This window comes from Scyliorhinus torazame, chromosome 14 (assembly GCF_047496885.1).
Source record: "Scyliorhinus torazame isolate Kashiwa2021f chromosome 14, sScyTor2.1, whole genome shotgun sequence".
NCBI classification, from domain to species: Eukaryota; Metazoa; Chordata; class Chondrichthyes; order Carcharhiniformes; family Scyliorhinidae; genus Scyliorhinus; species Scyliorhinus torazame.
The window spans coordinates 79,153,304-79,165,391 of NC_092720.1; the positions used below are offsets into that span (position 1 = coordinate 79,153,304).

At 49.2% G+C, this 12,088-nt stretch overlaps 1 protein-coding gene across 5 annotated transcripts in view; it reads right to left on the reverse strand.

Annotated features, from left to right (window-relative positions):
• The window catches only part of LOC140389833 (coiled-coil domain-containing protein 150-like), a 183,269-nt gene that overhangs the window by 166,839 nt on the left and 4,342 nt on the right, over window positions 1–12,088 (reverse strand). For all 5 annotated transcript variants that reach the window (XR_011934489.1, XR_011934487.1, XR_011934486.1 and 2 more), the window contains exons 2-3: window positions 3,577–3,955; window positions 456–625 (exon numbers count right to left, since the gene is read on the reverse strand). Coding sequence is in view for 2 of the 5 variants with exons in the window: in XM_072474402.1 (XP_072330503.1) it covers window positions 456–625; window positions 3,577–3,955 (549 nt within the window). In the remaining 3 variants the exon portion in view is untranslated. The remainder of the gene's footprint in view (window positions 1–455; window positions 626–3,576; window positions 3,956–12,088) is intronic.

Below are 12,088 nucleotides of genomic sequence, written 5' to 3' on the forward strand. Positions count from 1 at the left end.
AGCAAGGTGTGGGGCTGAGCTGTAGCTTGCTGAACCAGTTTTGCTTGGTTCAATGAACCTAGTGTCTTTGTTTTATTGGAGTTGGTTAAGAGGGTGTATTGTTTATTTTTTGAGTAATCAATATATACATTTGGGAGGGGTGTTCAAGGATGGGGGGGTTGGGGGGGGGGGTTTGTTCACTGATGCTGACTGTAGAATTTTCACTTTGTGGATGGATTTGGCAGCCGTCTTGGGTGGGACTTGGGCCTACATTCTTTGGGCAGGTGCTTGATAATACCTTTCAGTGCAAATGACTGTTGTAATGCTTTGTAAATCTAGACATATATTTCCATTCCCTCTTTACAGTTAAATTTTTATAAATACAAAATATATCATATAAAGGTTCTACATAAACACCCTCTAAACACGTGATGCTAGTGGAGCTTTACAGTAGATTGTATACCTCAGTTGTGTACCTTAGTTGCTGTGGCCATTTCCAGAGCAGCACTCAACCTTTCTATTTCTTCATGAGCTGCCTCTTTTTCTTCACTAACTTCACTCAGTTGCTGTCGAAAGCGCATTATCTCCCGCTGCATTTTCTTTAGCTCCTGAATATGTTCTTCTTGCATTACAGCCAGTCGATCCACTGCAACAATGTTGAAAAGAAGGTAGCAGTCTACTTTGTGCTTAGCATTTTTGTGCTCTTTTTAAAACCACTGTGCTGTTAACAAATACATTAGATCAAAGTTCAGAAGTGATATACTTTCTGATGTGAAGTCATAAGAGTCTGTATGATTTGCAACCAAGGTGGATAGTAAGGAATATATTGCAGCATACTTATTTGGTCTGTCCCAACAGATTATAAGAGGAGGAACATTAGTCTTCTGACTCTGAAAACAATAAACTGAATGACTGGACTTATTAACCGTCAGCATTTGGAATTTTGTATATTTTGATGTCAAGCTGAACATATTCATACTTGCAAATTAGATCCTTTCCAGTAATTATTTTGTAAAATCAAGAGTTAATGTAAGAGGTTAAAGGCTAACCAAACTCTAACAAATAATTTGCATCGATATAATACCTTTAATGTAGAAAAATATCCCACGACACTTCACAGAAATGCATTGGAGAAAAATGGATGCTGAGACAAAGGAGGAGTTATTCAGAGGGGTGACCAAAACTGTAATCAAAGATGTGAGCTTTAAAGAGGAAAGAAGAGGAAGGTGAAGAAGTGGAGTGGATTAGGGAGAGAATTCAAAACTGGTGAGACCACAGCAGTCAATGGAGGGGTGAAAGAATGGTGGGGAGTGAAGAGAGAGTACAGTACAGCATTGTAAGCTGAAGATTGAAGAGAGTGTGCTAGACACGGCTATGAAACGATTGAAATACAACAACAAAAAAAATTGCAGGTGTTGGAGGACCAGAAACCTAACTGAATCACCAAGAAAAAAATAAATAGTAATGGATGAGCAGGCTTTGGTGCAGGAACGCAAATGGACACAGAATTTTGGACTAGCTGAAGTTGAAAGACTGTGTGGATTGGAGACTGGCCAGAGAAGCATTAGAATAATTAAGCCCGGGCTTGACAAATTCATGGATGGGTTTTAGTCGTAGGTGGTGTTGCTGATTTTCTCCTTGGTTCAATTGCTCTGTTTTATTACCTTTGCTCTCGAGTCGACAGGTATCTTTATGATACCGCCACGAGGTTCAAGTCCGAGTAATGATCAATAATCCAATACACCGATTAGTAAGATTTAAATCAAAGCACATTTATTATCCACAGTAATCACTACTCATGCACAAATTCTACGTCTAAGCTACTTCTACAACTAAACAGGCCTATACTTAAATTTGAACTGGCCCACCAGGTCAGGGGAACAAATGGCCTTTCGTTCGGGTTCTGAGTCTGCGGGATTCGAAGTTGGTAAGGATTGGTAGCTAGGAGCGTCTATCTCGTAGCGAGCGTTGAATTAAGACTTACGATTTTGATGATCACTGGAGTCACTGCGCCGGTCATGGTCAATGTTGGTTCCTTTTGCTGGGTGACCCGGGCAGGAAGAAGAGAGCGGTGAAGAGAGAAGAAGAGAGCGATTTGCACGTGGGGCTCAATTCTTATAGTCCCCAGGGGCTTCCCGCCTTTCGGGGTGGACCCTGTACCTGGTCCCAAGTGATTGGACTTTGTCCCAATCGTTTGGTTTGAGTTTCTCCAATGCAGGAGCGGTTCCCTGATCGATGGGCGGTCTTGAGGTGCTCATTCACCTCCTTTTGTGTAGGCTCCTGCTGGCGCTGAAGAGTCAGGTTTTGCTTTGTGTGTCTAAATGTTGCTTATTGTTCCCGGGGATTGCTCATTAGTATGCAGATGGCTGTTGTTTTGTTATGCTGATGGTTGCTGGTATCGATATTGTCTGGCCTTTCCAGAGGTAAATACACAGCCAACCTGTAGCTGCTGGTTTTTGTCTTGTTGGCTGACTTTCCCATCAGCCTTTGCCGTTCGCCATTTTGAATCGGGAGTTGGCCATTTTAAGTGGCTACAGTGGGCTGGAGGAAAGGAAGCAGGCAGTCTTCGCATTAGAGAGCAGTGGGTCTGGAGGTTCAATTCTGGGTTGAATAACACATTACTGCTGCAACAACTGTGGTTCAACCAGAGAGGGGGAACTGAATCAACATTAGGGATATGGAGTTTGTGGTGGAACTGTAAACAATAGCCACTGTCTCCCCGATATTTATTCGGGACTGAATTTTAGACAACCAGTCTGAACAGCTCAGAGGCAGTGTGGTGGCCGAGAGGATGGGTGAAATCAGAAGACATGTCTCAACTGGTCTAGTCTTGGATGATGTTTTCAAGACAACAAGAGGAGACCAAAGGGCACCCTTGAAAGTCTCAAGGAGTAACACTTCTTAAAAAAAATTATTTTATTTTTCCAATTAAGGAAATGAAATGAAATGAAAATGAAATGAAAATGGCTTACTGTCACAAGTAGGCTTCAAATGAAGTTACTGTGAAAAGCCCTTAGTCGCCACATTCCGGCGCCTGTTCGGGGAGGCTGGTAAGGGAATTGAACCGTGCTGCTGGCCTGCCTTGGTGTGCTTTCAAAGCCAGCGATTTAGCCCTGTGCTAAACCAGCAATTTAGTGTAGCCAATCTACCTAGCCTACACATCTTTGGGTTGTGGGGGTGTGACCCACGGAGACATGGGGAGAATGTGCAAACTCCACACAGTGACCAGGGCCGAGATCGAACCCGGGTCCTCGGCACCATGAGGCAGCAGTGGCAACCGTGCAGCCCCTTCGCCACGAGTAACACTGTGGAACTGGAAAGGGAAGCCAATCCTGGAGATTGGTTATGATCAGGGGCAGTCTTCTGACATCAGAGTGAAAATGCTGGGAGCACGATGGTGGGGTTGACCATGTCAAGGCTGTAGAGAGGTCAAAGAGGATGTTAGGGTAAAATTTGTGTAAATGGACTGTGGTCAAAATATTTCGCACCCATTCTATAATTGTAGTGCTAATGTACCCTGATTAATCTAACAATAAATATTTTGAAAAACAAGGAAGGAATTGCAATTAATTACAGAAGGATATACTCGTTAATTACCTGAATGCTCTGGGCGGAGTTCTTTTGCCGTCTGTATTCGAAATATATTCAATTTCATTGTTTGTATAACACTTTCTAGCCGGCAGACACGGCTCACTAAAGATTCACAGTTTTTCCAAAGTACATCATTTTCAGTTCCAAATGCTTTTCTGACATGGAAGGGACTGACAGGCCTGTGACTGGTATGTTCACCAATTTTGGATGCTCCAGTGTCTTCAATACCAAATCCAAGATCCTCTAATTCTTGAATTAACGCGTCTGTCTGCTCCTCAGCTGTAACAATTCGATGTTGAAGCACAGTAAATGATTCAGGTGCTGTGGCACCAACATGTATTGGTGGTATTGGGGCATGCAACATATTTAAAGTATCTGTAGTGATCTGTACAAATGAAACACAGAATTAGAACCATTCTGTCAGCCTATAAGCATCCTGACTGAAATCACAGTGAAACAATGTGACTGAATCACAGAATTGTTATGGCGCAGGTGGATGCCATTTGGCCCATTGTGTCACAAGAGCATAAGAACTAGGAGCAGGAGTAGGCCATCTGGCCCCTCAAGCCTGCTCCGCCATTAAGATAAGATCACGACTGATCTTTTTGTGGACTCAGTTCCACTTACCTACCTGCTGACCATAACACTTACTTTCTTTACTGTTCAAAATCCTATCTATCTTTGCCTTAGAAACATTCAACGAGGTAGCCTCAATTGCTTCACTGGGTAGGGAATTCCACAGATCCCAGAAATGTTCGAGAATGGAAGGTTTAGTGAGAGGGAAGAACTGAGGGAGATCAACATTAGTAGAGAAATGGTGCTGGGAAAACTGATGGGATTGAAGGTGGATAAATTTGCAGGGCCTGAGAATCTGCATCCCAGAGTGCTTAAGCAGGTGGCTCTGGAAATAGTGGATGCATTGGTGGTCATCTTCTGGGATTCTATAGACTCTGGAACTGTCCCTGCAGATTGGAGGGTAGCTTACATCACTCCAATATTCAAAAAGGGAGGTAGGAGAAAGCAGGGAATTATAGACCAGTAAGCCTAACATCGGTAGTGGGGAAAATGCTTGAATCCATTATCAAGGACATTATAGCGGATATTTAGAAAACAGTGGCAGGATCAGTCAGAGTCAGCATGGATTTATGAAGGGAAAATCATGCTCGACAAATCTGTTGGAATTCTTTGAAGAGGTAACCAGTATAGTTGACAAGGGGGAGCCAGTCGATGTGGTATATTTGGACTTTCAGAAGGCATTTGACAAAGTCCCACATAAGAGATTATTGTGCAAAATTAAAGTGCATGGGATTGGGGGATATGTATTGAGGTGGATAGAAAACTGGTTGGCAGAGAGGAAACAAAGAGTAGGGATTAATGAGTCCTTTTCAAATTGGCAGGCAGTAACTAGTGCGGTACCACAGGGATCGGTGCTGGGACCCCAGCCATTCACAATATATATTAATGATTTGGATGAAGGAACAAAATGTAATTTCTCAAAGTTTGCAGATGATACCAAATTAGGTATCTACTCTATTCAGCCCCCTCAGGGGGCAGGTGTTCCATTTGGGACTGGACATGAAGATGAGGGGGTGGCGGTTTTGGTGAATAAGCGGGTGTTGTTCAAGGTGGGAAACATTGTGGCCGATTCAGGGGGTGGGTTAGTGGGAAGCTGGAGCGGATGCCGGAGGTCCTGGTTTATTCCCCAAATTGGGATGCAGATTTCATGAGGCAGGTGCTGGGGAAGATTCCTGACCTGGACTCGCACCAGTTGATTATGGGGAGGGGGGAATTTTATTATGGTTATTGAGCCAAGCTTGGACCGGTTGAGCCCAAGGTCGGGGAAGGTGTCGGCAGTGGTGAGGGAGCTGAAGGGGTTTATCGAGCGTATGGGGGGGGGGGGGGGTGCCGTGGACGTTTGGGAAGCCAAGAGCGAAGGAATTTTCATATTTCCCCCATGTGCACCAGGTGTACTATTGGATTGACGTTTTGGTGGTAGATAAGGCCTGGTTGGTGGGGGTGGTCGACTCGGAGTATTCGATGATAGTGGTCTCCAACGACGCGCAGCATTGGGTGGATTTGCGAATGGACTGCGGGGGGGGGGGGGGGGGGGGGCGGGCATCGCCCGCAGTGGAGTTTGGATGTGGGATTGTTGGCAGATGTGGTGATGTGTCAGCGGGTGAGGTCCACCATCCAGTGGTATGTGGAGCTCAGGGACATGAGGGAGGTCACGGCTGCCATGCTGTCTCATTCTTTACTCTACCAATCTCCCACGCCGCCTCCTGCTTCCTCAGCTGATGGGCCAGTATCCTGCTCGCCTTCTCCCCATACTCATATATTGCACCTCTGGCCCTCTGCAACTGCCCCACTGCCGTCCCTGTGGACATTAATCCAAAATTCATCTGGAGCCTCTGCCTCCCCTTCAGCAACCCTGCCTCCGGGACCTCCCAATACCACCTGTCCACCCTCAGAATCTCTTCCACCAGCCTTGCCATCTCGGCTTGTTCCGCCTTCTCCCTATGCGCCCGAATTGAAATAAATTTCCCCCCGAAGCAGTGTCTTGACTGTCTCGCACATCAGGAAACCATCTCCCTGATATTAAAAAAGAAAAGGATCCGGAGCAGTATGGAGCATATCGGCCGATATCGCTGTTGAATGTGGACACCAAGTTGTTGGCAAAGGTGTTGACTTAATGAATTGAGGGCTGCATGTGATTATGATGTCTCCGGAGGTGCACGTGGCAGTGACGATGGATGCGGAGAAGGATTTTGACTGGGTGGAGTGATAAAATCTGGGAGGTGCTGCAGTTTGGGAAGGGGTTTGTGGACTGGGTCCGGTCGCTGTACAAGGCACCGGTCGCAAGTGTGCGGATGAACCGGGTGAATTTTGGAAATCGCGGGAGGAGGCAGGGGTCTCCGCTCTCCCCGTTGCTTTTTGCTTTGGTTATAGAGCCATTGGCAATGGCGCTTAATGGTTGAGGGATTGGAAAGGGATTGTGCAAGGGGAAAGGATTTTGCTGTACGCCGACGACCTGCTATTCTATATTCGGAACCACTGGGTGGCATTGGGGGTATTATGGGGATTTTGGAGGACTTTGGCCGGTTCTCCGGGTACAAGTTGAACATGGGAAAGAGCAAGGTGTTCCCGATTGAGACCAGAGGGCAGGAGAGGAGGTTAGGGAAGCTGCCATTTAAGGTAATGGGGGCGGGTTTTAGATACCTGGGCATTCAGGTGACACGTGGTTGGGCGTAGCTGCACAAGTCAAATTTGACTCGGTTGGTGGGACAGATAAAGGGGGACTTCAAGCGGTGGGATGTATTGCCACTGTTGGGATGGGTGCAGATAGTAAAGATGACCGGTGCGGAAAGAAATGCATGAGGATCATGCAAAGGCCATTGCAGAAGCTGCGGCACCCCTGAAGTGTACTTTGGAGCGGATGGAGAGGTGTTTGGAGGTGCAGGGGTCGCAGATTCGGGAGGTCGAAGGTGTGATCTCGGACCACAGCGATCGTGTGGTGGCTCTGGAGGTGGAGGTGGGCTCCTAGGAGACCTTTATAAAACGCTGAGGGCAAAGGTGGAGGAGCAGGAGAATGCCTTGAGAAGGCAGAACCTGCGAATAGTGGGCCTGCCTGAAAGAGTGGAAGGTGTGAGTGCCACGAGGTACGTCTCGAGGATGCTGGTGGGACGGGTGGCAGAAGGGGTGCTAGATAAGGCACCTGAAGTGGACCGAGCGCATAGGTCTCTGAGGCAAAAGCCTAGAGCTGGGGAGCCGCCGCGGGCGGTGATCGTGAGACTCCATAAATTTGTGGAGAAAGAGAAAATTCTACGGTGGGCCAAGGAGAAGTGTAGCTGCGACTGGGAGGGAAATAACGTCCAGATTTATCAGGACATCGGAGCAGAGTTGGCAAAACGGCAGGCAGGTTTCAACAAGGCCAAGGCGGTGCTGTACCGGCAGCAGATCAGGTTTGGGGTGCTCTGCCTGGTGAAATTCAGGGTGACGTTCGGAGGCCGGGAGTATTATTTCGAGACCCCAGAAGCGGCCGAAGACTTCATTAAGGAGCATAAACTGCGGAAGAACTGAGTGAACAATGCTTGGGAACCGGGGTGCTGGTACTATGTAATGTTCGGGAGCATGTTTGAAGTGGGTATAGAGATTGGGGGATTTTCGCCTTTTTTTGTGGGGGGGGTGTTTTGTTTCTGTTCAATGTTGAGATTGTAAGGAGTTGTAGGGGTGAAAAGTTTATGTGGGGATGGATGTTCCCCTCCCCCCCCCCCCAGTTTTATGGGACTGTTTGTGTTTAACATCTGTTTGTTTGCTTTTGGAGAAGGCGACCTGGAGTTCAGGAGAAGTCCTTGTTTGGGTGGCGGAGGGTAAGGCCAGCAGGAGGCCTTCTTCTTTGAGCTGAGGAGTGGTGGTGGGGGGGGTCATTAGGATGTGCCTTTGGGCAGGGGCAGCCACGCCAGCAGGTTATGCTGGTGAACGGAAGTGAGGTGGTGAGGGAGAAGGCCAAGAGGGGTGGCCGGGGGGGGGGGGGGGGGGGGAGGGGAAGTGGGGGGGAAGAAGGGGAAGGGGAAAAGCAGGGGGGGGGGTTTCTGCGACGCAGCAGGGGTTGAGAGATGACATGGTCAAGGGCGAAGAAAGGGGCCATCTGGGATGGGCTAGGTACAGAGTGGAATTAAAGGGGCAGGAGTTAAGTAGGGAAGATGACGGACGGATGGCAGAGGGGATTGGAGGCGCAAGCCTCCGGTAAGGTTGGTAACGTGGAACATCCAGGGACTGAATGGGCCGGTTAAAAGGTCACGGGTGTTTACGCACCTCAGGAGCTTGAAAGCAGGGGTTGTCTTTTTGTAGGAGACACACCTCCGTGTGAAAGATCAGGTTAGGTTAAGGAAGGGGTGGGTCGGGCAGGTTTTTTTTATTCGGGGTTTGATTTGAAATCGAGTGGTGTGGCGATTTTAATGAGCAAAAAAATGGGATTCGTTAGTGCGAAGGAGGTGAAGAATCCAGGTGGGAGATATGTGATTGTGAGTGGGGTATTGGAAGGGGCACCGGTAGTGTTGGTAAATGCATATGCCCCAAATTGGGTTGATGTGGATTTTATGAGGGGGTTGCTGGCAGCAATCCCGGATTTGGCCACGTACCAGTTGATCATGGGAGGAGATTTTAACTGTGTCCTGGAGCGGAGGGTGGATAGATCGAGCCCCAGGTCGATGGGTAGGGCACGAATGGCAAGGGAGCTGGGGGGCTTTATGGAGAAGATGGGTATGGTGGATCCATGGCGCTTTCAGGACCCAGGGGGAAGGGAGTATTCCTTCTTTTCCCACGTCTGTAAGGTGTATTCGAGGATTGATTACTTTGTCGTGAGTCGGGAAATTTTGATTGGGGTGGAGGGGGCAGAGTATGCGGGGATTGTTATCTCGGACCATGCACCCGACTGGCTGAATATTCAGTTCAGAACGGGACCAGAGCAGAGGCCGGGATGGAGGTTTGACTCGTGATTGTTGGCGGATGGAGGTTTTTGTGATAAGGTGCGGTTGGCGTTTAGGGATTATGTGGAGTTCAATTAGAATGGGGAGGTGTCGGCGGGCATTTTTTGGGAAGCACTGAAGGCAGTGGTCCGTGGAGAAATTATCTCATTTACGGTTTGTGCAAATAAGGAAAGGAGGGAGGAACATGACCGTCTAGTGAGCGAGATAGTGGAGGTTGTCAGGGAATATTCGAGGGTGCCCACCGTGGAGGGGTTGGCGAGGAGGAAAAAGTTGCAGGGGCAATTTGACAAGCTGACAACGGGGAGGACGGTAGGGCAACTGCGTAGGGCAAGAGGGGTGCAATACGAGTATGGGGAGAAGGCGAGCCGCATGCAGGCGCACCAGCTGCGGAGGCAGGCTGCGTCCAGGGAAATATTGAAGATCCGGACTGGGGCTGGGGATGTGGTGTCAGAGCCAGGGAAGATAAATGAGGGATTTAGAGAGTATTACCATGGACTTTATGAGGCAGACCCAGGAGGAGAGGAGGGGGACATGGGGTGGTTTCTGGACGAGCTGGAATTTCCCCAGGTGGAGGAAGCAAAGAGGCAGGCGTTGGAGGAGCCCCAAGGGCTGAGGGAGGTGCTAGATAGTATCAGGGGTATGAAGTCGGGGAAGGCCCCTGGGCCGGATGGGTAACCGGCAGAATTTTATAAGGAATTTGCGGCGGACCTGGCACCATATCTGTTGCGGGCGTTTAATGAAGCACTAGAGAGGGAGAGTTGCCGGAGACGATGAAGCAGGCGGTAATCACACTAATCCCAAAAAAAGGAAGGATCCGGTAGAATGTGGGTCGTATTGACCCATATCACTGTTGAACATGGATGTGAAAGTGTTGGCTAAGTTGTTGGTGGGGAGGATGGAGGATTGTGTCCCAGAGGTGGTTGCAGAAGATCAAACAGGCTTCGTGAAGGGCAGGCAGCTCGCAAGTAATATAAGACGGCTGTTGAATGTGGTGATGAATCCGTCGAGAGCTCAAGTACCGGATTTGATCGGGTGGAGTGGCGGTACTTTGTTCGAAGTTTTGGGAAGGTTTGGGTTTGGGCCGAGATTTGTGGCATGGGTGCGGTTGCTGTATGTGGCACCAAGAGCGAGGGTGAGGATGAGTTATATGAGCTCACAAAGCTTTGACTTACACCAGGGGTACGAGGCAGGGGTGCCTGCTGTCGCCGCTGCTGTTTGCGCTGGCCATCGAGCCATTGGCGATGGCTCTCAGGGGATCGGCAGAGTGGCAGGGCTAATGAGGGGACAGAGGGAGCATCGGGTGTCGCTCTATGCCGATGACCTCTTGCTGTATGTTTCGGATCCGTTGGAGAGTATGGGAAGGATTATGGGCCTGTTGGGAGGTTTGGAGGGTTCTCGGGATACAAGCTGAATGTAGGGAAAAACGAGGTATTCCCGGTGAATGAGCTGGCACAGCGGGCTAATTTAGGGGGCATGCCATTTACGGTAGCGAGGGATAGGTTTAGGTACCTGGGGATTCAGGTAGCGAGGGAATGGATGGGGTTCCATAATTGGAACTTAACAAAGCTGGTGGAGGAGGCCAGGGAGGACCTTAAGAGGTGGGATACACTGCACTTAACGTTGGTGGGGTGGGTCCAAGTGGTGAAAATGAATATTCTGCCGAGGTTCTTGTTTATCTTTCAGGCTCTCCCGATCTTTATACCAAAGGCCTTTTTTCGGAAAGTGGACACAATCATCTCTGACTTTGTATGGGCGGGGAAGGTGCCAAGGGAGGGGAGAACCCTGCTACAGAGGCAGAGGCAGCAGGGAGGGTTGGCGTTACAAAACTTGCTTCATTATTATTGGGCGGAGAATGTGGACAAGGTGCGGCGGTGGTGGGAAGGACAAGGGGTAGAGTTGGCTAGGGTGGAGGAGGAATCTTGTAAGTGGTCTAGTTTGAGGGTTTATGGTGACGGCAGCATTGCCAATGGCTCCGAGTAGGTATTCAGGGAGCCCAGTGGTGCAGTCCACGGTGAAGATATGGAATCAGCTGAGGAGGCATTTTAGGGTGGAAGGGATGTCGGTGCTAAAAACACTGTGCGAGAATCATGGGTTTGAGCCGGGGGGGATGGATAGTGTATTGAGGAGGTGGAGGGAAGTGGGGCTGGTCAAGGTGACGGATTTATATTTGGAGGAAGGGTTCGCCAGTCTGGAGGAGCTAAGGGAGTGGGTAGAGCTGCCAAGGGATAGTGAGTTCAGGTATCTACAGGTTAGGGACTTTGCACGAAAGGTCTGGAAGGGGTTCCCTAGATTGCCGGGATACACCCTGCTGGAGCGACTGCTGCTTCCGGATGTGGAAGGGGAGGGAAGAATTGTGGATATATATAAGTGGCTGGGGGAGCAGGGAGGCGAGCGGGTGGTGAACATCAAGGAGAAATGGGAATTGGAGTTGGGAATAGAGATCAATTGGGGAGTACAGAGTGAGGCACTGCAAAGGGTAAACGGGACCTCCTCTTGTGCAAGGATGAGCCTGATACAGTTTAAGGTGATGCACAGGGTGCGTATGACACGGGCGAGAATGAGTGGGTTTTTTCAGGGGGTAGCAGATGAGGGGGGAGGTAGCATTGCTGAATATAATGAACTATTACTGGATGGCAAACATCACCATGGTTAGGAAATGGGGAGTGAGGGAGGGGCTGGCTTTTTGTCGGGGAACGAGCTTGAGGGCACTGTTAACAGCGCCTCTGCCGTTCTCGCAGCCCAGGTACTCTGCGAGCCCAGTGGTGGATGTAAGCCTGGAGGGTGTGGGGGCAGTGGAGGCAGCATTTGGGACTGGAGGGTGCCTTGGTGTGGGCACCAATCTGTAATAATCACAGGTTTGTACCAGGGGGCTGGATGCAAGGTTTCGGAGATGGCAGCAGGCTGGGATTGAGCAATTCGGGGACCTGTTTGTAGGAGGCAGTTTTGCGACATTGAAGGACCTGGAGGAAGAGTACGAGTTGCTCAGGGGAAATGGTTCCAGGTACTTGCAGGTTCAGGTTTCAGGTACTTGC